The 24,283-nt window shown below is 42.7% G+C and overlaps 3 protein-coding genes and 1 non-coding gene across 9 annotated transcripts in view; 2 read left to right on the forward strand and 2 right to left on the reverse strand.

Moving 5' to 3' along the window:
• Positions 1-17,825, forward strand: part of igf2bp2a (insulin-like growth factor 2 mRNA binding protein 2a) — a 35,293-nt gene extending 17,468 nt beyond the window's left edge. For all 6 annotated transcript variants that reach the window (XM_088382653.1, XM_088382652.1, XM_088382655.1 and 3 more), the window contains 14 exons: positions 5,578-5,626; positions 6,019-6,070; positions 6,303-6,366; positions 6,482-6,775; positions 6,845-6,979; positions 7,355-7,477; positions 8,281-8,416; positions 9,478-9,615; positions 10,299-10,367; positions 11,671-11,787; positions 11,872-11,946; positions 12,130-12,261; positions 12,532-12,645; positions 12,826-17,825. In XM_088382653.1, the coding sequence (XP_088238779.1) occupies positions 5,578-5,626; positions 6,019-6,070; positions 6,303-6,366; positions 6,482-6,775; positions 6,845-6,979; positions 7,355-7,477; positions 8,281-8,416; positions 9,478-9,615; positions 10,299-10,367; positions 11,671-11,787; positions 11,872-11,946; positions 12,130-12,261; positions 12,532-12,645; positions 12,826-12,924 (1,597 nt within the window). In that variant the 3' untranslated portion in view covers positions 12,925-17,825. The remainder of the gene's footprint in view (positions 1-5,577; positions 5,627-6,018; positions 6,071-6,302; positions 6,367-6,481; positions 6,776-6,844; positions 6,980-7,354; positions 7,478-8,280; positions 8,417-9,477; positions 9,616-10,298; positions 10,368-11,670; positions 11,788-11,871; positions 11,947-12,129; positions 12,262-12,531; positions 12,646-12,825) is intronic.
• tmem41aa (transmembrane protein 41aa) lies at positions 16,014-20,115 on the reverse strand. The gene is made up of 5 exons (XM_088382660.1): positions 19,614-20,115; positions 19,220-19,370; positions 18,990-19,151; positions 18,690-18,828; positions 16,014-18,556 (listed from the first exon to the last, which is right to left on the reverse strand). The coding sequence occupies exons 1-5, from the start codon at positions 19,787-19,789 to the stop codon at positions 18,333-18,335; spliced, it is 852 nt and encodes a 283-aa protein (XP_088238786.1). The 5' UTR covers positions 19,790-20,115; the 3' UTR covers positions 16,014-18,332.
• A 219-nt stretch (positions 20,116-20,334) lies between these two features.
• Positions 20,335-24,141, forward strand: ehhadh (enoyl-CoA, hydratase/3-hydroxyacyl CoA dehydrogenase). The gene is made up of 7 exons (XM_088382643.1): positions 20,335-20,624; positions 20,855-20,958; positions 21,239-21,408; positions 21,641-21,752; positions 21,916-22,020; positions 22,206-22,547; positions 22,709-24,141. Exons 1-7 carry the CDS (start codon positions 20,551-20,553, stop codon positions 23,941-23,943), a joined length of 2,142 nt encoding a protein of 713 aa, XP_088238769.1. The 5' UTR covers positions 20,335-20,550; the 3' UTR covers positions 23,944-24,141.
• A 57-nt stretch (positions 24,142-24,198) lies between these two features.
• Positions 24,199-24,271, reverse strand: trnak-uuu (transfer RNA lysine (anticodon UUU)). Its single transcript has one exon. It is a non-coding gene; the product is annotated as a tRNA-Lys (tRNA).
• Positions 24,272-24,283: the final 12 nt, after the last annotated feature.

Genomic DNA, 24,283 nt, shown 5'->3' on the forward strand with positions numbered 1-24,283 from the left:
GGCTGTGGTGGAATGTGCTGTTTTTAGTTCAATAGTAAGCGGAGCTTTTCTAATGTTTTCTGTGCGCTCCGAGACCACATTTATAGTGATGACATCAGAGAAGTGAAAGTCTTATCCACGGCAGTATGGCCGTAAAGTAGCTTTGTACGTTACTGATTTTGTTTTATTTGGGTTTCTGCAATCAAAACACTGATAGTGACAGTGTCAACTTGACATAAGTGATTGCAGCGGCTTTCACTTGTTGACATTTTTTTGTGCGAGCTTGAACAGCGAGGAGCATCATCGGTGGGACAGACTTTCATACTGTGTGTGTGTGTGTGTGTTGTGTGCGCGTGTGTGTGCATGTGTGTGTGAGAGACTCAGCAGACTGATATTTATGGTTTGTGTGTGTGTACTTTTCCAATTTGCGTGCACTAAACAAATAGATCTTTATGTTGTCTCTCTCTCTGAAAGGACAGACAGATGGTCACATGATATTTTAAGAAATGATTGCACAATGATCTTCAGAGACAACAACAACGCTGTAGCTGTATTACACCCACTGTAATAAAACTACACACAATGAGGAGGCATTACAGTCACAAGTTTTACTTGTAATGGCAATAAAGCATAATGGGAAAAGCTCCTCCAATTATCTTTGCCTTCATAAGAAGCATCAGTTGTGCACCAGAAGTGCTCTCAATAGATTTCAAAATAAGAGCAAGCAAATACTAATCAGTGATCATGTAAGGACATTCAGCTTGAATTTAGATTTTGGATCAAATGTTACATGAATACCATTGAAGGGAATGGTAAGCCATTGTAAATGAATACACTAATGAGGTAATATATATATATTTTCATTAAACGTGAATTGAAGTGGGCGAGTATGTGAATGGCCAAATATAAGAGATTATAAGTAGATTAAATATAAGTAGATTTGTTCAAGAATTAATGACTTCAAACCCTCTCTTGAGACGAGGCCGTGCGCCTCTATTGGAGTGACGTGCATCCGCCGACTCGCACTGCTTCTTCCTCCCTTTAGCCGAGAGAAGAAGGCGGCAAGCTCACTGTTGCACCCCGATGAGCTCTCGCCCGCAAAGAGTTGATAAGGGAAACGCAGGCGCTCGGGTGCTTCCTGCTGAGATGAGATGCTCGGCAGCACGGTGGAGCGAGGGCTTCGTTACTGCTGTGGTCTTTGCGTGTAGAGAAGGTGCAAGCCTTTTATGTGTGCTGAGGAATTCAAGGATGCATCTATAAACGGAATTGTCATACAGTATTATATTTTTCTTGTTTGTTTACATTAGGTGGTAATTTGAAATGACAGATTGAAGATTACATTGTTTGTGAGTAGACACCATGATAATAATGGTTTAATTGTGTGTATGAATACAAAGGGACAGAGTTCTGATTTATATGTGTGATAAGATGTTTACATTTTTTGAATAGGAAGGTGTTCGTGTTCCAAATCGAGCCCTTTGTTTCAATGAGAATGAACGCATACGTATACTGTGCGTTTACGAATATATATATAAGTAGGATATAATGACTAGAAACATAGAAAGTTCTGAAGGGTGGGACACCTCACTAGGTTACAATAATTAGTCAGCAGTCAAGGCATGGTGAGGGCCTCCAAAAGGCCTTTCATTATGTAGATAGAACAACCATATCAAATAGCAATTCTAAGTGAACACAAATAAAACATGAATATTTTCTTTTTTATTCACCGATTATTCCTCCACTTAGTTTAGAGAAGGATTTTTTTGGGGTCAAATATACACGAATACAACACAACTGGCAATGAGGCTGAAATGCCAATCAGTCACCAAAGCATTTCTGCAATCTGACGTTTTTGCATTTTTCACAAAATGGCTAATTTACATTTGAACTGTTGCACTGGCCTAAAAGCAAACAAACAAACAAACAAACAAACAAACAAACAAACAAACAAATAAATAAATAAATAAATAAATAAATAAATAAATAAATAGCAGATTTTCTTTGCATGAAAAACACTTGGGAGTGAGTTAAAGGCTGTGTGGGGTTTTAATTTTTTTTTTTTCCTGGTGAGAGCGAGACATGCTGCCGACAGGCCCAGTGGACTGAAAGGCTATTTGGGATGTCTCTTTATTCATCCAAAGTGAGCCTCCCGCTGGGCCTGCGAGCCGTCACCGACAGCACGAGCTTGTGCTCACAACTAGGAGGTAAACAACGCTTTCAGAGGGCCTCATTACACACAATTATTTCACCAATGTTTTTATCCTTTGCTGTGGAAAAAAGGGAACATTTTGTCCTCAAGCCCCAAATTCTTTACTTTAGATGTTACAATTTTGGCCTTCAATAACATTTTTTTTTTGGTATACGAAATAATCATTTTAATAAATTTAGCAACATGTAGGAAGATGCAGCTGAGAAAAAATTTGGTTCATTATTATATCTAAATGTCAAATTACAATGTGACATTTGCGTTGCGTTCTCTCTGTCTCTCGCATTCTCTCCACTGGTGGTTTTACCTCAATTCATCAAATGCATTACAAAATCATAACCTTTTGTGTACCAGAAGAATAACTTTATAATTTTACCATAACGTGCTTTTCACAAAATATTTTGCAGGACAGGTGCAAAAATGCAGAAAGTATTACGCGTAAAATACTACAAATGCAAATTTGTATTGAACAGGCATAGCGGCAATAAAACACTGTAAAACTTCACCAGCTCATAAAATACAAAGTCATCTAGTTTAAGTGGTTAATAAAATAATAGCAAAAATCCATCTGTTGTTGTAAATGTACATCAGTTGTTTTGTGAGCGAAAAAATAATAATAACCCTTTATGTGTCAACTTAAATGTGTTGTAAATTAGAAATAAAGCTTAGCACTTTTACTTGTGAGACTAAACAACTCAAACCTTCAAAGAATTTGAGTTGCACGGAATAACTCAAATATTGTTATAATTGTTATAATTCATTCACTTTACAAAAATATCAACGTGAAGCGACTTCATTTAGTTTATTTATCATTTTTATGGCCTTACAGTAAGAGTGAGTCATACAGATTAAGAACTCCTGGAAGTGCTTAAGTGATTTAACTTGAGCTTTTCTGTCAATGATCTCAATCGTCTTCAGAATGCGTTGACGAGTGAGCAGCCTCTTTCCTGCCCGTCCAAATCCGCGGGACCGCCCTGTGTGCTGTGTACGTAGACGCCGCCATTTAGCTGTTACAGGTGGGAGCGGTAAATATTAGCTTTTCAAATGAGCGTGGCCACTCTTGGCTATCCAAAGGCCAAATTGAGAGGATTTCTACCCCCCCCCCCCCCTTATTGGCAGGCAGCTAACAAACATTAAGTGACCATTCTGTGTGAATCCTCCTCTCATTTGGCGCACTTGGAAAGGAGGAGCCGAGGAAGGGCTCTGGGTTCACCTTGTGTGCGCGCGTGTAAACAAAACAGTCCACATTGGCATGGGGGTCTCACCCAACTCTACAGACAGACAGACAGACGGGCAGGGGACGTTCTGCTTAGTGTGTAGCCACAGGCATGCTTAAAATGGGCAAGTGTCACTTTTTCCAAAAAGATCCTGGAAGCTGCATATTTGCGAGCGACGGGGCATTGTGTGGTGAGGTGCACCAAAGAAGAAAGGCAGCGAAGGATGACTCTGGTGTGCGGAAACATTACAGTAACAATATGTCGAAAAAAAGAGAAATCCCTTTTCACACGCACCACACACCGCATTTGAATTTCCAGGCTCTGCGGTATATAAACAAAACTCCAACAAGGCCCTTTTTATAGCAATCATATTCAATTAAAAGATCCCACCACAATTCTATCCAGCCGGCTGGTGAGCAGGTAAACTATCCAGCTGTTCATTTTCGACAGCGCTCATCCGTGTGAGTGAGCTGGAGCCGAGCCCAGCTGACTTTACACTCTGGACGAATCGCCAGCCCATCGCGGGGCAAAAATAGAAAAACAACCAGAAGCACACTTAATTTAGAGTCCTTAATGGATCTACCATGTACGTACATGAGTTCAGAAAAGTTCCTTGTTTTTTTTTTTTTTTTTTTTTTTTTTTTTTTTTTTTTGCTTAACAGTGCGAGATTTGTGGATCCCGTAGTTTTCATTAATCCTGGCTAAGTTATTGAACTTTTTGTAAAGTGAAATCAAAAGGGCAGATCCCGGTGATATAATATTTGTTGATTTCAGTTTTGATGTACTCCCAGCTAGTATAATGGTCCTCATTTGGACTTGGCAACAGCCCCCTCTTTGGCAGCCTCCTTCTGGACTTCAGCTCGACTGACATTTGATCCCGAGAACACGGACTAGCGGCATCAAGTGCAGCACGCGAACCAGCGCGGATCAGTGGTGTCCATTAGCACAATCAATAGGGAAGACCTCACTTCAAGTCCTCGCCGCATCCAAGCAGACATTTCTGAGCTGTTCTTTCCATACTGTGACATTTTGCTTACGACACTTTGATACAACCTATTTTGCCTCGCAGTGTGTAAGTCATCCACTCACTCCAAAGCAAAATCAATTTCAAGCCTCGTTTAATAGTCACGCACATGCCAAACACAGTCAACTCATTTGTTTGTCGTATTGGATGAATGAGGTGAAGAGTGGAATGTCCTGTGTGAATCTCAGCCTCTCTCCTCCTCCTCCTCCTCTGCCCTCTCTTCTCTTTTTTTCTTGTTCCCCGGAGGAGCACAGTCAGAACGAGTCATTCATTCATTCATGTCCTGCTGCCCGCATGTGCGTCTTTCCAGAAAGCTTGGCCAGCCCACCGCAGACGCTAATTTCTCCCACTCTCACCTCTCCTCCAGCTCTCTCCATCACTTCAGCTCATGGAATGTCTGCTAATTGTCCTCCAAAGTGCTCTTAAGGACTTTGGGGGTTTTGCGCGAGTGTGTGCTGTTTTTTTTTTTTTTTTCCTCCACATAAATGTCTGCTTCTTTTGGAAATCGCAGCACTTGTGTTGACTGCGCCGCTGCTTGTGTTGTTTCTCACACTTTGTGGTCACGGGGCGGTTTTGTGTTTGAGCTATTAAGAGAAAATTGTGGTGATAAAACAGCACGATGTGGAAATTTAATACCAAAAGCTGTTCAAAAGAGGACGGACAGATACTGGGAAACAATCTTGAGTTTTCTTATTTCATAACACACTTAGAGGCAGAATGGTGGGCTAATGGTTAGCGCATCTTGTCGCAGGTTCAAATGTCAGGTTCTGATTTGTAGAATTTTAATTTAAATGTGTAAATGAAAAAAAATAGTGAAATAAAAATAAACACGGGAGCAGTTCTATGACTTGTCTCACTTGACCGAGATGATCGCTAAGCCCGGCAATGAGGCTGCTAAATGGTGATGTGAGCTAGCTGTAACCATGGCAACTGAGACACACTGTGCGTGTAAAGATTTAACCTTGCCTACAAAAAGAACAACCTGGGAGGTGTTACACAGTCCCCGCTAACCAACGTCTCCCATCTTAAGGAAATAATCATCGCTTGGAAGAAAACTGGAGTGAAAAACTATCAAATAGTTCTTTTAATAGAATTGGGTGGGAAATGCATGTAGTTGGTATAGTATATCACTGTCTCTCTCATCTCCGCAGGAGTAGGAAGATTCAGATCCGGAACATTCCTCCTCATTTCCAGTGGGAGGTGAGTTGTGTGTACACGTCCATTACACCCTTTTGGTTTCCAAACTTGACCTGACTTCCTTGGTTCATTTCCCTCAACCCCCTTTTTTTCTACAAAACAAATTTAATGAAATAATTTATTAATAATAAAATTAAAAAAAAATTACAGCAATTTTAATGTATTAATAAATTAAAAAAACAAGTAAAAATATGTGTCAAATTGTTTGTTGTATTGATAATTTTATATGAAATGGACGGTAAAGCAATTCACCAATTAGTTAATGACATAAATAGTATAATAACACATGCAGACTGATTTAGTGCAGTTTCCAGAATGTCCATGTAGTACTTTTTTTTTTTTTTTTTTATTCCCCCACATCTCTATTTAATTTAACGCTATCATGTCTCCGTTAGGATTTCGACGGTCTGCTGGCTCGATATGGTACTGTAGAAAATGTGGAACAAGGTAGGCCACTCTTCTTCTGTGTCTGATTTCATCACATTGGTGCACTGCTAGTTCCGTTTTCCACTTAGTTTCTCTTGGTGTTGCTTCTCTGTTTATGCGAGTATCAGCGCTACGCAGTCTTAAATTGACACATTCGTCACTTAGGAAGTTGAGCAGTGCTACAGGATATAGTTCTCGCTATATAATGATGCTGACATCTTCTGACGTGTGATGTATACTTCTTCTCTGACAGTCAACACTGACACAGAAACAGCCGTGGTGAATGTTACGTACGCAACCAAGGAGGAAGCTAAAGAGTGAGTAAAACAAACAGAGACGCCTACTTGGGCGTGATTGCTTAAATCTAGACTGACTCAATTGAAATGCATTTTCCTGCCGCTAAATATTTACTGTTGGTCGTCAACACTCCAGAGCCATTGAGAAGTTGACAGACCAGCAGTGCGACGACTTCTCCTTGAGGGTGTCGTACATCATGGATTTGGACGCCGCTCCGCCGGCGCAGGCCGCCCGAGGTCGACGCGGCGGCCGGTTGTCACGAGACCAGGACACCCCTCAGCCCGGACCTTCGGGAGGCTTCGGCGCACCGCGGACCCGACAACAGCAGGATTTTCCTTTGCGCATGCTCGTGCCTACTCAGTTTGTGGGCGCCATCATCGGCAAGGAGGGACTCACCATCAAAAACGTCACCAAGCAGACGCAGTCCAAGTAAGCAGCTTGGCGAGGCAACACCTCCTGAGTAATTGTCGTTATGACGTCATTGCTTTCCCACGACAGAGTTGACATCCATCGGAAGGAGAACGCAGGCGCGGCCGAGAAACCCATCACCATCCACTCATCGCCGGAGGGCTGCTCCTCGGCCTGCCGCATGATCCTGGACATCATGCAGAAGGAGGCCAACGAGACCAAGACGTGAGTTGACGTTCACGTTACGTCCAGGAAGGGATGAGCCAGCCATTAACGTCCGTGGCCTATAATCTTATCCTTTAACCCGCCAGCGACACCTTTTAATCTCAGCGTGCGTTCTCCCCGTGGACCACTAACACAGTAAACACACAACACACCTCACACAGGCTGAAACGTGACGGCGGCTTAGCGTTGCACAAAGACGGACAGCATATCTAATTGGCTTTGACTTTTAACAGCGCCTCTATGCTATAATTGTAGAAGCCCCAGTCTTAGCTAGCTTGAAGTTTTAGAGGAAACCCCCTTGTAAGGATCATAAAAACATTGCTTCATTAATAGCTGCTTGTGATTAAGTATGAATTGAACGTACTTTGTGCGCAGGCCGGAGGAGATTCCTCTGAAACTGTTGGCCCACAACAGCCTGGTGGGCCGCCTCATTGGGAAGGAGGGCCGCAACCTGAAGAAAATCGAGGAGGAGACAGGGACCAAGATAACCATCTCCTCGTAAGTCACGTCTGTTCCTCTCCTCGTTTGATCACGCCTTTCTACAAGATGTTGCGAATAACTTTCATACGAGTGTCATAAATGATCAATTGAACGGGTGTTGCCAAGACAAACTTTGTATAAGGCAGTTCCCAGACATGAAGAGTTGAGTAACATGGATTCAAGTATAGCATGTGAAGGTGCATTGGAAAAAAATATTTAAAGTATAATGATGAAAAAAAAAAAAAAGAGACTTATTCACGACAAACAGATGCATCTCTATAAATTAATTTATCTTAGTTGAGTAGCAAATTACAGATATATTCAGATTTTTTTTTTTTAAAACCCACTTGATAACGTGTTCAATGTTTGCATTTCACTTTTGGAATTGAACTACTGAAATAAAACTTTTTTACCATTGATTTGAATATATTGAGATGCACCGATATATTTTCTAGGCACCAGCATATACGTTTAAGCCCAGAATGTGTAATGTTGGTTAACTGGTTTAATGGTTTATTGGAATGAAAGTGAAATCACTTCAAGTCAATATTTAACAAGGGCATGAAATCAAGAATAATTTTAGTGTATGGTCTAATTGCACATGATGTCTCAGACTTAATGAACATGTACTAATAAAAAAAAAAGTGTTGTTTATCAGCACAAATGTTTATGCCCGTTTTGAAAGGCCCAAACTTCATTAACTGCTGAGGGAGATACATGAGGATCCAATTAAAATCCAGCCCACCCCACTTTGTGATAAGCAAAATCTGCCTTATATTCTTTGTTTGCACGAGCTTTGACACATCTGCGTTTGTGTGTAGGTTACAAGACTTAACCATTTACAACCCAGAAAGGACCATCACGGTGAAGGGTATCTTGGAAGCGCTTTGTAAAGCCGAGGCGGAAATCATGAAGAAACTGAGGGAGGCGTACGAGAACGACATCGCTGCTATAAATGTGAGTGCCAGCTCATCATCTGCGTGACTGTGTGTGTGCAGGTTGCATGCTATATAAGAGGCAGTAGAAGCTCAGTCATTAGCCACTGCTGGCAAACAGAGAACATCACACGATCGCTTCACAGTCGTCTGACTCTTCCTAGAGGTTCTGACTCACGCCTTCCTTCTCCCCGCTATGCACGTGCGAATGGTCCCCGTAACGCTGCTGATTCCCAGCATCCATCTGATCCCCCCCCTATGACATCATCATTCAGTCCGAGGAGGCAACAACAGTGTTTGTTTACTACTTGGACACACATTGATAATTTTGCTCTTGACTTCATTCAGGAAGACAATATCGACAATTTGTCGCAGTGCGGGCAGTCTAAAATTTTGCTTCAAATGAAAGCCATATGTCGAAATATGAAAAACAAAATAATAATATGGTCCACCAATCAAAAGAGGCAACCCCACAGCAAACAGTAACTTGTCGATAGTCTAAATATGTGAGCTAGTTGGACTGCCTGCGCGTCTCCTCCAATATGTGAGCACCGTCTAGTGGACTATGATGGTATTACATAAAGCACGTTCCACCGTGCCACTTTTTACCCCGCAAAAGTATGTCATGCTGTTAACCTTTCTCTTAACAAAGTACTACTTAAAAATTATTCTCAGGTTAATATGTTGTCATTACCATTTTACCATTAATACCTTCTGTACCTAAATGTTTTCATTCGTTTTTTTCTTCAGTTCCTCAATTCATCTTTCATCAAATCTTCCTTGAAATGTTCAACTGAATCAAATTCTGAGCTCTTGGTATCGACTTTGTGGCTGAATTCCTTAATACTGCTTTGCATGATTTAAGGGATCAAATATTATTATGCCTGCAGCAATAGCTATCTTACTTTTCTCCTGGAAGTAAGGGGTTCCAAAGTACTAAAACTAAAATACCCCAGGACCGGACTGAATACATTTAGGCAGTATTCTTGGTTCAAACCTACAGTGGTCCTCCAAAAGTTCCAAGTACCAGAGTTCACGCTTATTGAATACCCTCATCATGATTTGTCTTCTGTCTCGTTCCAGCAACAGGCCAACCTTATCCCGGGCTTGAACCTCAACGCTCTGGGCATCTTTTCCTCTGGTATGCCGGTGCTGCCCCCAGCTGCTGGACCTCACGGCTCAGCCAACTCTGTGGCACAGGCAGGATACAACCCATTCTTAGTAAGTCTCCCTCTGCCTTATCTGTCTGCCTCTGTCGCTCTCTTGCTGAGAAACAGGTGGACCAAACAAGAGCCCTTAAGAGCATGACCTAACAAATAATACCTATCATCCTCATATCTGCTGCGAATAAAATTGGGAAGCGTACCGGAAGGACAGACCGTTTGGAAAATCAGTCAGAAGTGCCTGCCAACGAAGCGCTTAAGGGTTGGACGGCCGTCGTCATACACGACTTTTAGTCAAAACCGACTAAATGTGGCGATATTTCGTGGTACGGCAGGCCTTAGAATAACTTCGATTCTAGCTTTTGATTGGCGCCGCTTGTTCCCGAAAGAAATATTTTGTTGGCATCTCTGGCAGCCTTTGCTCCACTGTGATTAGAGAACGGTGTTGTGGTACACAGTTTGAATCCCCCCGCACACACACACACCCCACCGCAACACTCTCCAGAGATGAGTCAGTGCGCGTGTGAAACAAAGTCTGCACTCATTGCCGGCATCCCGATCCGAGCAGCGTGAGACGGAATGGGCCAGAATGTATCGGCGGGCTTCACAGAGCGTGTGATTCACTACGACTTCATGCCTCAAAAAATTTCCCCCGCCGGGTTGGGAGCCTGTGTGAGTGTGTCTGGGAATGTGTGCGTACGTGCACCACCCTGATCCGCTTGCTTGTCACTTCACTTGCAGAGTCACTCTTCACATCTCAGTGGCCTGTACGGGGTTCCTCCAGCAAGTGCCATCCCCCACCAGCACTCAGTATGTCCTTCAAAAAGCTGCACCACACTGACTGTTGCCATGGTGACACCCGGCCACAACATTGGCTAGTTTGCGGTGATGAAGTGTACTGCATCAGGCTGAGATGTTTTCTCAAGACTGAATTTCCTTATATAGCGGCCTGAGGCTTATTTTTCCAATTTGTTGAGCGTATGAGGGATAAGTAAGAGGAATGACAATGTCTTTATTAATTTCATAATATGAAATATTTATATATTTTCCTCACAAATGAACATACTCTATATATAATATTGAAATGAACGTTGAAAATAAACTATAAAAGGCGGAATTTATTGGGAACAGAACTCAATTTTTTTTGCAGTTGTTCGGATATTACTGGGACGTGCAGGCGTACCTAATGTTGTGGCCCATGAGTAGAATTATTTAGAATTGAATTGAACACAAGAGATCATGACTTCTTTTGCTGTGTGGCAAAATGTCACTTTTTGAGTGCTATTGGAAGGAGAAAAGTTTCTTAAATCCCTGAATTGGATTCAAGGGGAAAAAAATAGCATTGAGAATCCCTCATCAGCATCTCAGTATCACCACCGCCACCAGAACACCACAAATATGTCTGGATTGAGAGTTCCAGCCCAGAGTTGAGCTAGGGCTCATTAAATCCACTCAATAAACCACAAGTACACAAATACACGAGGCCAGACGGCAAAAAGCTCAACTCTTAGCCGAATTTTGTTTGCAGGCGTCGGGTCAAAACATACAAGAGCGTTACACTTGACGGACACCTCGGCTTATCTTAAAACATGGATGTGCTGACAAACCTTTGTGATTGGATTTTGAAAACCAACACATGGTTTGTTTATATTAAGGACAGACACGTGTCATGCTTTCATTTTCCATATTTGCTGGTTATGTGGAAAGTGAATATTATTCGTTTTTTTTTAAAAAACACAAGCATAATTGTTGGAATCAAACTTGCATCTCAAGGCACATCTGCAATTCATTACAAAAAATGATTCAGTTATCAAAATTGAAAATTTACAACTTTACACCATGAAAAAACATTTCGATTTTAATGATAAAAAGTTGTGAAACTCAAATTTGTCTGTAGAGACTTCTTGAAAACTACTTTTACATCATTTGTGTCTTCTAGTGGAAACTTTGACAGGAATTTTTTTGGCTGTCTTGCCTCCAGACTTGGCTCATGTGGTATCGAGTTCACGCTCTGTCATCTTTTCTTGTCTGCTTCCCGGAGAACTAAAATACAAAAAAAAGCATTTTCACTCCTTTTGTGTGTGCTTAAAAGCATCTTTGTTTCCACCCACAGGCTCCAGAACAGGAGGTTGTCTACCTCTTTATTCCAACTCAGGCAGTGGGAGCTCTCATTGGCAAGAAGGGCCAGCATATTAAGCAGCTCGCCCACTTTGCTGGAGCCTCCATCAAGGTGCGGAGACCTCACAGTTTCACTTTCAAAAAAAAATTGGAATGAAATGTACGCTCCAATTTCTTCTCTCTGATTTGCCTTTAGATCGCCCCAGCTGAGAGCCCCGATGTCACGGAGAGAATGGTGATCATTACCGGCACGCCAGAAGCTCAATTTAAGGTAACCTTTGTGTTCTTATTAAATATGACAATTAGGCAAGTAGCACTTGAGAAATTAGTCAATTATTTTAATTAAAGACTGAACACAATCAATCACCATCAGTAATCATTTGAGTTTATGGCTGTTTTTTAAAATGGTCTCTGGTATTGTTGAATGTACCTCACGCCCTCCTCTGATGTCCAGGCCCAGGGTCGGATATTTGGTAAGCTGAAAGAGGAGAACTTCTTCTCGGGGAAGGAGGAAGTCAAACTGGAGACGCACATCAAGGTTCCTTCTACTGCAGCCGGAAGGGTCATCGGGAAAGGTGGCAAGACGGTGAGTCGATCGGCGCTTGTTCATCCATCCATCCATCCATCCATCCATCCATCCATCCATCCATCCATCCATCCATCCATCCATCCATCCATCCATCCATCCATCCATCCATCCATCCATCCATCCATCCATCCATCCATCCATCCATCCATCCATCCATCCATCCATCCATCCATCCATCCATCCATCCATCCATCCATCCATCCATCCATCCATCCATCCATCCATCCATCCATCCATTTCCATTTCTTACTGTGCTGTTGATTTCAGGTGAATGAGCTTCAAAATCTTACAAGCGCTGAGGTCATCGTACCGCGGGACCAAACTCCAGATGAGAACGATGAAGTGTTTGTGAAGATCAGTGGGCATTTCTTTGCCAGTCAGGTACTTCAACATGCTAACAACTCATTTATTTTCTTCAACGGTCAGCAAATAAAATTGAACTCAATTGAGGTTGTCATCACTTGGACTTGTTTCGATTTATAGTATCAAGTGCGGCCAATCAAATCACAGCGATGACGGCATTGGCTTGAGCTGACCTTTTTGCGCTGCTCTTTTTAACAGACTGCACAGAGGAAGATCCGGGAGATCATTCAGCAGGTCAAACAGCAGGAACACAAACACCAGCGAGGCGCCGCCAGTTCACCGCAACACTCCAAGTAACCGGCGGGCGCCGACCAATGAATGTAGCCCTCCCCAAAATGGACAGAGACCTCTAGTCAGACAACGGCCGCGGCCCGCGAGGGAACGCGCAGGGCAGACCAGCAGCGGCGGGATCAAAAAAAGATAACCAAAGAACTTCATCGAGGAGGGGAAGCGAGCGAGAGCCAAAGGCGGTGAGCGACGTTCACGTGCACTGCCAGCCCTGCGACAGCACATGCCGCAGCAGGATACTGATATTGCAAGAACAGCTAAACAACAACACGAAAAGCGGAGAAGCGTCGTCGTCACGAGGTAAAACAGGAACTAGCACGTCACTCTGCGTATTTGTTCTCTTTAGTTGGATTAACATAATGTAGGCCTAACACGGATAAAGCGACTGTATTAACGACACAATTAAAATGAGATGGAGATGAACTATCCTTAGCAGTATTAACACAGGGTAGACGACTTTATTGACATTTACAAGAGCAGCCACACTGAGCAGTTCCCCTACTTTGGAAGAAAAAAAAAATCAAAAAGTACAAGCCCCATTTGGAAATATGGTGAATGTTTTTTTGCAACAAGCCTCTGTGTGTGAATGTGTGTGTTTGTGTGTGTGTGTGCCAATGCTTCTCATCAATCTTTTTTCCCTTTTTTTTAATCACTCTCTCATCAGTCAAATTTGGTATTGTAGGAGGATAAAGAATACGTGAACGTGTGAAATTCCCCCTCGTCTGTTATATAGTACATATATGCATTTCAATGAACTGGAATTTCAGTCGTTACACTAGTTGAAATCAAAAAGTGAAGCTTGAATATCATAAATTGGAAATTTTAAAGGGCCAATTTTTTACTTAATTCTGAATTATTCCTTATATAATGTAGTTTCTTGAGATAGAGATGACTGTAAGCTGTTGTGGAAATGACAAAAAATTAAATCATGAAATATTTTACTCTGTCTATATTGCAGACAAGTTTCACTCTTTGAATTGAACTACTAAACTGAAGCTTTCATCGATATTCTAATTTATTGAGATGCACCTATATGCGCTTGGCTTAAATAATGGTCCTATTGATAAATGGTCCTATTGATAAATACTGCAACCACTTTTAAAGAGCAGAACAAACAAATGGACTTAACTACTGTTAGTCTTACTACTCAGTAGAACCTTTTTGTTTGACGTCATTTCCGCTACTCGTGTTCTCTAATGGAATGAGACATGAATACCAAAAATAGTTATCTAAATTATATTTTATTTTCCCTTGATTGGCTATGGGCAAAATAAATATAATCTCTGAATAAAAGTATTTAAAACATTCCATGCCAGTGGGGAATTGAATGAACATGTTGCTGAGGAATGTGTTTAAATGGAACTCAAATTCCCATACCAACGTCACGCGCATCTTTGGAAAGTAGAGCCTCAAAAGCAACAGTGTCCACTCTGTTGCAAATAATTAACAAAATACACATTAAAAATAATGGAAAGTGGTATACATTTATTCCACAATCTTTAAAACTTTAAAGTCCCTGTAAAGTAAAACTAAAAATGTCTAAATTTGACACACCAGAGAAATGCGTTCTGATTAACCCTGCTAAATTTGAATTATTAAAAATAAAATGGCAAAGTATTCAAAATAAAGCTTCTGCTCTTCTGCTCAACTCTAAAAGAACAAGCGCGAGGCATTCCTTGCATTATTTGAAATGTGGATGTTTGCTGTCATATTCCATTTTGCGAATACAAGTGGCGGAAAGTGAAGCGATGTGACGTCACGGCGAAAAGCGTCCACGGTTTTGAATGTGCGCACACTCGGCCTTAAGGGGGCGTTACGTGAGGATGGCTGTGTGTTTTTGCATGGAGGCAAATGTGAAGGCAGGGGTGGCACTTTGATGCTGCCCCTCAGTGGCACAACGTAAACGGGCTGGCGTTACCCTCTCTCAGGGTCCGGGGAACTTTGTAAAAAAAAAAAAAAAAAAGGGGAGCGTGACAACTGTGAATGTATCAAACGCAGCCTTTTTTTTTTTAACTTTAATTCCAAAAGACAACAAAGCAGCCCTTGCCTTGTTCAGCTGGCCAGACACCGTGACCTTGAATTTAATTTCCTATGCTGGCCGTGCGGGTCCGTCTAAAGCCTTATTTTATCACTCTTCATCGCAAAGGCTATTGCCACACTTTCCTCTGTGTGCGTGCGCGCGTGTGTGTGTAAATATATAAATATATAAAAAGAGAGAGCAATATTTATGAATCTATTTTTTTCCTATTTTGTGATGAGAGCTATTGATTATGAATCAAAAGAAAATGAAAAGTCCTTTTTTTTGCCCTCACTGGGACACTGCCATTTTGTTTTGAAGGGAAGTGTTTATTTTCTTGAAAATGAATATAAAAAGAAAAAAAAATGAAGAAAAAAAAATATGGGAGAACAGTAAAAGTGAACCACCGCAGGATGTAAACAGTGCGCATGTCAGTATTGTGATCTACCTCAGGCTTCAGGGTACCTCAGTCCAATCTTTCATTTCCCCTCACCAAACCCCCTCCCCCCCTTTTTTGGGACATTTTGTATGCCTTGTTAACTGATCATTTTTGATCCCTTTTCTTTTTTTAATGAATTTACAAAACAAAGAAAAAAACGAAAAACAAAATGAGTAGTCTATGCCACGTGACCTCTTTGCTGAGACGTGAGTTTCAAAACGGTAAATAGAAAAGTAGGATGGAACGGGGTTGTAGGTCCGAACGGCGTCGCTAAAAAGACGAAAGAAAGCAAATGCAAATCCGCCGATAGGAACTAACCAAGTGTACCTCCTAAAAATGAAACAAAACAATGTGGGGAATTGGTGATGGGTTGATTATGCTTCTTGTACCTTTGGAAACCTTGTTAAATTCTAATCAGCCATTGCAATTTGCCTCTGGTTTGGAAAATCACATTTAATTCCTTTACTGAACTGAATTTAAAAGAATGTAACAGACTTTCCAAAGGTAAACAAAGCATTGTTACAACATGACAAATTCATTTTCCTTAATGTTTTGTTTCATCTTTTTTCCCCCTAACTGTACCTCCAGGGGGAAACAAAATCACCTGTGAAAAAGAAATGTTATAACACACCAACTGTCTAATTCTCTGTTGGTTGATAGTGATTTTTATTTCTCTTTTTTTAAAAACACAAAAAGATACACAGAGCTGCAAAAATACACTGACTCTTAAATATAGTGTACAAAAAAAATTATGTAGAATGTAGAACTTATAGCTGGCGACACTAGTGGATGTGAGACGATAGAATTGTTCAAACGTGTACAAGAGCGTCTCACGCAAACGCATATCCTGTTTCCTGTTGTGACCTGAGCGTCACCGCCGTTTGCCCTAATCCTTTTTTTTTTTTTTCTTGCTGTGTACATTTGACAATTACCTCTCTGAATCAAAGGCTGACGTTTATTTTTTTAAGTTCCTCCAGCGGTCGTGGGGCAGTCGGCGGCCATCACGGAGTCCCGGTGAACACACACACACACATAGCTAACAGTGACCTCACACAATGCCTCGCTGCTTCCTTCTCCCGATCGTAGCTGGCGAATGTAGCGCTCCCAACAGGGGGCGCTCCGCTAGTTGACCACTTTTTGTCTTTTCGACTTTGCAGAGGACCGTCTGTCTGTCTGCCATCTGTCTTTGGGGCTCTTTTAAGTGCGGCGTTCCCGCTCCAAGGTTGGACGCTCATCCTTTAGCCAGGATTACGCCGTTTTCTAAAATTTTTGGGGTTGTTGCTAGACTTTTAATATTCAAAACCACACTTAACACACATCACTGAGGGTGTATTAGTAGCGATGTTTAGTCATATCACAATGGTGGTTGGATAGTAGTCTTTTCCTTCTAGGTTTATTTTGTCTCTCGTCGATCCGGTTTTCTCGTCACCGACACTGTTCTGATGATGATTCTTAAAGTTTCATTTGGGTTAGACTGCTGCCAAGACTTGGCTGTACCACCGTGGCTTCAAATAGGCAAGTCGACATTAAAGTCAAAATCGGCAGTCCGTTGAGCGCTGACCTCCGCCAAGGTCAAAACAATACTTGTTGGGATTTATGTCCAAATATGCATTTTTGCTTCTGTAAAGAACTGGACTGTGCTTTGCTACATGTGAAGTGTTAGGGCCATCTCGAAGGGGGAACATAACACTATGAGAATTTTAGATTTGAAGGAATAAAGTAAAATTAAATTCTGAGAATAAAATAAGAAAATCAAAATTGTATGATTAAAAATAAATAAATAATTCCAAATTCCCTTTCATTTGTATGGAGAGAGATGATTTGAGATATGAGTGTTTTGAATTGCGGTCATGAAATCAATTCAACTCATAAGTCAAGGCACGACTTTGTTGGTGTTTTTTTTTTTACCGTCTTGCGAGTTATAATTCTTTTTCTTCAGCGTGGCCTCAATGGCGTCGTTGTTTCTGTGTAATGCTTTTAACGAAACAAAACCCACATTAACTTCCTTGGCGGAGGTCGTGTAGAAATAAAAGTAGATTGACAAGAGGATTCACGTGTGTAAGAATAGAACTTAGGACACGGTAGGGCAGAGCGCATTTGGATGACTTCAACTGCAGCAGTTTTTTGTTCAATGACGTTTGGATGCCAAACGCCTCATATAGCACTAAACTTCTACTAGTGGTTTTACACATCTCGCCATTTGGGAGATTCCTCGTGTGTGAGTGTGTGTGTCCGACAAGTGAAACCCCTCCAATGTCCCCCAGGCCGAAAGGTCTCTAACATGTCAATAGGTCACGGATGATGTGCGCCGGACTGACATGGGGTCCGCGTTTTGACGCTTTTTATGGCGGACCTGTGCCTTTCTGGTCCCCGAGCGTTCTGTTGTTTTGACTTGTGAGTGAACTGTATTGCTGAGCAAATCTGGATCTGAGCAATAAACACCATTTGAAAGATGCTCCCTTGTATCTGCTCTTTTTTGAAAGTAGGTTTCCAACGGTGGAGCACACTTACCAGTACAGTAAGTAAATTTATAAATTTTTTCAGTACAGCTACCATTGTTATTTTTGTAAATGCAGAATTTATGCTGTACGAAATATGAAAAATTGAAAGGCTTTCTGCTGCATGGGTGAAGTATACATTGACTAAAAATGAAGAACTTCCATCTATTTTCTACACATATACCTGACTTTGGCAAGTTACACTTGATTGTCCAGTATTTAAATGTTGTATTTTCACTTTACAAATACTATTTTGTACTCTGTTCCGTTTTAACTTGTGTTGTCAAAGCTAGAGTTTTATTACTGGTGAGGTAGATGTTTACAACGGTCGAAAGTTGCGCAACTTTAACTTTAACACGCACAAGTGCCTCTTCCTCTCCGTATGTGCCCTGTATAGACGAACTGTCATCAGGTTTACCGACAGTCAGTTTTAGTAGTTCAAACGAACAACCCACGTGATGTGTCAGTGGACCTTCTTGTTGTCAGAGAGTCCGTTGTGCTCGTGCGTCGTTGTCCCTTTGAGGTGCCGCTGGCCGTAGTGGCGGATGAGAGCGCCGGGCAGCAGCGCCGCGCAAGCCGTGGCCAGAAGTTGCCAGAGACGCTGCCAGGAGAACAAGTGGTCCAGGGAGGAGACCTCCGCCAACATGACGCCAGTCTGCACGCAGATGAAGTTGTAGGGCAGCAGACCTAAGAGACAAATTGACACATTAAAACAAAGGTATGCATGTTCAACTGTCATTCTCGCTGTGGAGCAGTGTGAGTAGCAGTGATTCAGCAGTTCAAACTACAATCACAGTCGTTTATCAGCTGCTGTGCTTACCGATAAAGACTGAGCAGAAGAAGAAGGTGACGGGAATGTTTACGACGGGGGCGGACATGTTGAGGAACCAGTTGGGTGTCATGGGGAAGAACCTCAAAAAGAGAAGGAAGAAGAACAGGCAGTCCTTGTTGTCTTCCACCTGAATAGGAGGGAAGGAAGAACATTCAGATATTAAATCATCTTTCCCTATAGAAATGAATAGAAATGCACTTATTCCGTTCCATCTGCCTTGATAAAAAAAGAAAAAGCGACACAACTCAAAGAACAAAATGGATCACTTGTGTGTTTGTGTATGTTCACCTTCCTCTGCAGCATGGCCACCTTATCAGGGAAGAGGCTGACGATGTAGTGTTTCCCAAAGGCCTGAGACAGGAGATAACAGGCGGTGGAGCCCACCGTGGTGAGCACACAGGCCAGCAGCAGACCCCAGTGCAGGCCGAATATGGCTCCCGCTAAGATGTTCTACACAAAGGAAAAAGGCTTTGAATGGTTGTGAAAACACATCACATGCATTTGTGTTCTGATCTTACCAGGAAGGAAGATCCAGGGATAGCGAAGGACTGCTTGTAGAGGTAAGCGCTGCAGAAGAGCAGCAACACATAGGCCGTGTGCTCTGTCTTGTAGAATTGAAGAAGCTCAGACAGCTCCCGGAGATCCTCCAAGTCAGACGGAAACTTCAATCTGAAACAACAAAAAATAGACCTCAATAGTGGACAGTAGGGAAACGGAAACAAACAGGAGAGACAGTACGACCATAAAACAGTTGTAATAATGTAACTAACTGCAGATAAGTGTCTCTTTTCTTGTAAGATAACTTAAAGCTAGACGTAATGTAATGTAATGTAATGTAATGTAATGTAATGTAACATTAAAGGATGGTCAAGCTTAGCATCATTCATTTACAGCTTTTGAAATGCCCCCAACCTGCTTCTTGTGTCCACGGTTTTCTCAGCGGACCCTTCTGCTCCCGAATCGGCATGTTGGGTCTCGCCAGAGGTCTGAGCGGGTCTCGGCGGTCCGGGGGGCAAGTACAAAGATAGTAAATAAAGGTACAAGGTTGCAGCGACGACCACGCAGCCAAGTCCGATGAGTGAGCGCATATTCGCCACTCACGTTTGATTTGACAGCAAGAACAGCTGGGTCACGTGACAGTCGCAGAACCCGCAAACGGTCGTTACGTCACTTCCCAACTCGTTGACGGTTGTCACTTGACCTTAAAATAATACAATAAAATTTCGACGAAGAAATAACAGCGTTTTATTATGTCAATGAATAATTTTTGCAGACTGTCAATGGCGTTGTACGGTAACTAAAAAGGTCGAGTGAAAGCATAGCATAGTTAAAAAAAAATGGAACCATAACAAAAGTATGAACCGCCCATTTCCTGACGTCACTTTCACCACAAGCGTTCACCCAAAGTTGTTATATTTGAGCCGAAAATTATCAAATTTATATTAATATTTGAGTGTAAACAAGTGCGAAAACTAACGTGGGCGCCCAAATAATGACGTCCCCCCAAAAAACACACATGGGATGGTCGTCAAACCCCGTCATATTTGAGTCATAAAGTATGCATTTATGATCAGAGTATTCGGTGTAAAATTTACAGTACTCGTTGTGCAACATTTTTAAATAGTTAATAAATAAATGCACAAATAAATACACTTACTCGTATGTTTTCCTCCAAGCCACATGGGGGCGCTCCGACTTGTGCTACGAACGATCAAAACAGCTGTAGACGCTGTCATGGCCACAAGGCGAAGAAAGTGTGCTAAAGTTGAAGTAGTTCTGACTGCAAAAACATTGAAGTTACAAAGTTCACTGCACGCAATAATAAAGGAGCAATCGCTAGTGTGGGAAAATGGCTCATTATTCTCGCGTTTCGGGAACTGTTGGCTTGATTACGCTTCGAAATCCTCCTGTAAATGCACTAAGGTAAATTGTGCAGATTTTCTTTGGAGATTTATTCTTCTTTGCCACGTTTGCTTTTAAGATTTGCACAATCTTTTACGGCACTGTGCGTTTATCGGGTTCACTCACACATGAGTTATTATGTATAATAATTATGTATATATTATGTATACATGATATATGTACATATATGTATGGATTAGGACTGCGAATTTTTGACAGTCCCGTAAAAATTAAATGTTTGTATTATACAGCGCGGCAGTACGTCAAGGCATCGTGGACGATGTGAAGAGAGCGCTCAGTGATCCTGAGGTGAAATCTGTTGTCATATGTGGACAGAATGGAGTGTTTTGTGGAGGTAAATACAATGTAAGACACAAATATACACATACATATAATCTCAGATATTTAGCCACCGCCTGCCCCTAATTTTAAAGGAAATACAATTTTAATTGTTTGGATTTTTGAAAAAAACATGCCACAAACTGTTTTTCCTATGGCTCCTTCAAGTCTCGAGAATTATGAGTAAAGCGCCCTCGCTTCCCATTAAATAAAATAATTTATACAATTACATTGCAGAATGTTCATAGCAGCATTCAATATTGCATATACCCAACACTTTGTGCCTTTATTAACAGGAGCAGATATTAAAGAATTTGGGACTGCCATGACTGGGCCTCCACTGGTGCCAATGATCCACGCCATAGAGGCAGCGGACAAGCCAGTGGTGGCGGCCATAGAGGGGGTCGCTCTAGGTGGAGGCCTGGAGTTGGCGCTTGGCTGTCACTATCGAATAGCTCACTCCAAGGTTGGTTCAAAATTCAGATCTTAGTATAATAAACAATGTCCCAAGCAACTCTGAGATACTGTGGTATCATATTGCAACCCCCACTTTGACTCAGAATCCTTTTTATTGGCCAAGTATGTACAAACATACCAGGAATTTGACTCCAGTAGTTTGAGCCACTTTGATAGCAACAAAAAACTATGACACATTATTGATGCTCACCAATCATCTTCATCTCTGGTCTCAATTTCAGGCTAAATTGGGGCTTCCAGAGGTGACTCTTGGTCTGCTACCTGCTGCAGGTGGAACCCAACGTTTGCCGAGGCTCACTGGACTACCGGCAGCTTTAGATCTCATTACCACTGGTATGTATAATGTGAAACATGCTTTTGTAAACACATTTTTGTATAAAAATATTTGTAGTTTGTGTAGTGTTCTTAAATGACCAACGGAGGTCAGCCTTGAGCATGATTTCTAATGTAATTTTTTCAACACGCAGACTCACTGACTGTCATATTTGTCTCACAGGTCGTCACATCACCGCTGCTGATGCACTGAAACTTTCAATAGTCGATCAACTTACTGATCACAGCGCTGTGGATGCAGCTGTCAAGTTTGCCAAGAGTGTTGCAGGTGAAACAAAAAGCAAACTACAATACTGCCAAATTTGAATAGTTTTAAAGTGTCACATTTTGGTCAATCTACGTTTAACCCACGGTAATGATCGTGTGGCTGAAATAGAAAAGTAATGGTGGACTTTTTGGAATTTTGCACAGCAATGCAAGTGATTGTCTGAATCAGCTTCCCCCCCCTTTCAGACCAGCCTCTGGACACCCGCCGTGTCAGCAAGCAGCCATGTCTTTGCCCTCCCGACGTCGATGCCCTCTTTGAGGCAGCGATGCAGAAGGTCCGCCGGAGCGCCCGTGGAGCCATAGCGCCGGTGGCTTGTGTCCAAGCGCTGCAAGCGGCCGCCACCCTGCCCTACGCCCTGGGCATGCAGCGGGAAAAGGAGCTGATGGACACGCTCTTCACCTCTGGCCAGGCTCGAGCTCTGCAGTACAGTTTTTTTGCTCAGAGAGTTGTGGCCAGATGGAGCATGCCCAGTGGCGCACGTTGGGACAGCAACAAGCCCAGGACCATCCGGAAAACAGCGGTCATAGGTAAGGCAATTAATATATTACAATGGCATCATCGTGTGGTATTTTAAGGTCCATATGTGATGGACTAGCTTGAAATAGAATTTCAATTCATATCGACAAAACCAACTGTACAATAAAAGTCACTTAAATCATCCTGTATTTTACACCTTTGGTCTTTTTAGGTCTTGGCACAATGGGGAGAGGTATAACAGTCTGCCTTGCTCAGGCGGGCTTGTCTGTGGTTGCCGTGGAAACCCATGAGAAGACACTGAAGGAGGCAAAGCAGGCCATATCAGGGATGCTACAGAGGGGGGCCAAAAGACGAGGGGTGGCCCCAGTACTTGATCTGATCACCTACAGTCAAAACCTCCAGGCAGTAGCCGATGTGGACCTGGTCATCGAGGCTGTGTTTGAAGATGTAGCCCTGAAGGAGCAAATCTTCCAGCAGCTGTCTGCCATTTGTAAACCAGAAGCGTTTTTGTGCAGCAACACGTCCTCATTGGACATCGACCTTCTAGCCTCGCGGAGTCGCCACCCAGAGCTGGTGGTTGGGATGCATTTCTTTGCCCCGGCACACGTCATGAAGCTACTGGAGGTGGTGTATGGGTCACGCTCCTCTCCTGAAGCTGTGGCCACCATCATGAACGTGGGCAAACAAATGGGAAAAGTGGGCGTGGCTGTCGGTAACTGCCGCGGATTTGTAGGCAACCGCATGTTGAAGCCCTACCTAGAACAAGGCTTGTTCTTGTTGGAAGAGGGAGCCACACCCGAGTTGGTCGATGGAGCCCTGGAGGAGTTTGGTTTCGCCATGGGGCTCTTTAGAATGTCTGACCTCTCTGGGATTGATGTCGGCTGGAAGGTTAGGAAGGGAGAAGGTCTGGTGCAGCCTGGCACTACAGTTCGAGTCCGACAAGGGCGTAGGTACAGCCCCCTCGCAGATCTTCTCTATGAGCAAGGGCGGTTTGGACAGAAAACAGGTCGCGGATGGTACCGGTACGACAACAGTCGTGAAGCCAGGCCTGACCCGTGGCTGCACAGTTTCCTGGAAGGATATCGAGCCCAGAATGGCATGGCTGCGCGCCACATAGATCCCCAGGAGGTGCTGGAACGCTGTCTGTACGCTCTCATCAACGAGGGCTTTCGCATCCTTGAGGAAGGAATAGCAGCCGGACCCGAAGACATAGACGTTATCTATGTGCTTGGCTACGGCTGGCCCAAACACCGTGGCGGTCCCATGTTCTACGCCAGCATGGTGGGCCTGACCAAGGTCGTGGAGAGGCTGGAGTACTACCAGGGGGTCCACCCCGATGTGCCTCAGCTGCAGCCCTGCAGGCTGCTCCGTCGGCTGGTGGCTGCCGGCAGCCCGCCTGTCCACAAGTGGAGAGATGTTATCAAGAAAACTCACAGCCATCTTTAAATCTGCAAGATTTGAATCCATCTCAAAATGGCATTTATCTAATGATAGCTGATTTCTTAGATGATAATCACATTCCAAATATGTATCACAAATTGATCGCAATTTTCCAAAGTATTTGAGTAACCATATTGCCATCATAGTACAGGATGATTTGCTCAAATGCTTGATGAATTCTTGATGGATTGATTACAAACTTCACAGCAAGATGGTTGTGATTCAGACTGGATTATTAATTAAACGCACACAAAAAATATCCGCCCGAACAGGGACTTGAACCCTGGACCCTCAGATTAAAAGTCTGATGCTCTACCGACTGAGCTATCCGGGCTCTTCCCTGCGA

This window comes from Syngnathus floridae, chromosome 8, assembly GCF_059516105.1.
Source record: "Syngnathus floridae isolate MCC-2025c chromosome 8, RoL_Sflo_1.0, whole genome shotgun sequence".
In the NCBI taxonomy this organism is placed as follows: Eukaryota; Metazoa; Chordata; class Actinopteri; order Syngnathiformes; family Syngnathidae; genus Syngnathus; species Syngnathus floridae.

Bases quoted from the DNA above. Each gene is read 5' to 3' on its own strand.
- tmem41aa (XM_088382660.1), bottom strand. From the start codon at position 19,789: ATGCGCTCACTCATCGGACTTGGCTGCGTGGTCGTCGCTGCAACCTTG. The intron at 19,152-19,219 runs GTAAGATCAGAA...TCCTTTGTGTAG, and splicing joins TCCCTGGATCTTCCTTCCTG to AACATCTTAGCGGGAGCCAT. The intron at 18,557-18,689 runs GTAAGCACAGCA...TTTGTCTCTTAG, and splicing joins CTTCTGCTCAGTCTTTATCG to GTCTGCTGCCCTACAACTTC.
- ehhadh (XM_088382643.1), top strand. From the start codon at position 20,551: ATGGCTCATTATTCTCGCGTTTCGGGAACTGTTGGCTTGATTACGCTT. The intron at 20,625-20,854 runs GTAAATTGTGCA...TGTATTATACAG, and splicing joins CCTCCTGTAAATGCACTAAG to CGCGGCAGTACGTCAAGGCA. The intron at 22,021-22,205 runs GTGAAACAAAAA...CCCCCCTTTCAG, and splicing joins GTTTGCCAAGAGTGTTGCAG to ACCAGCCTCTGGACACCCGC.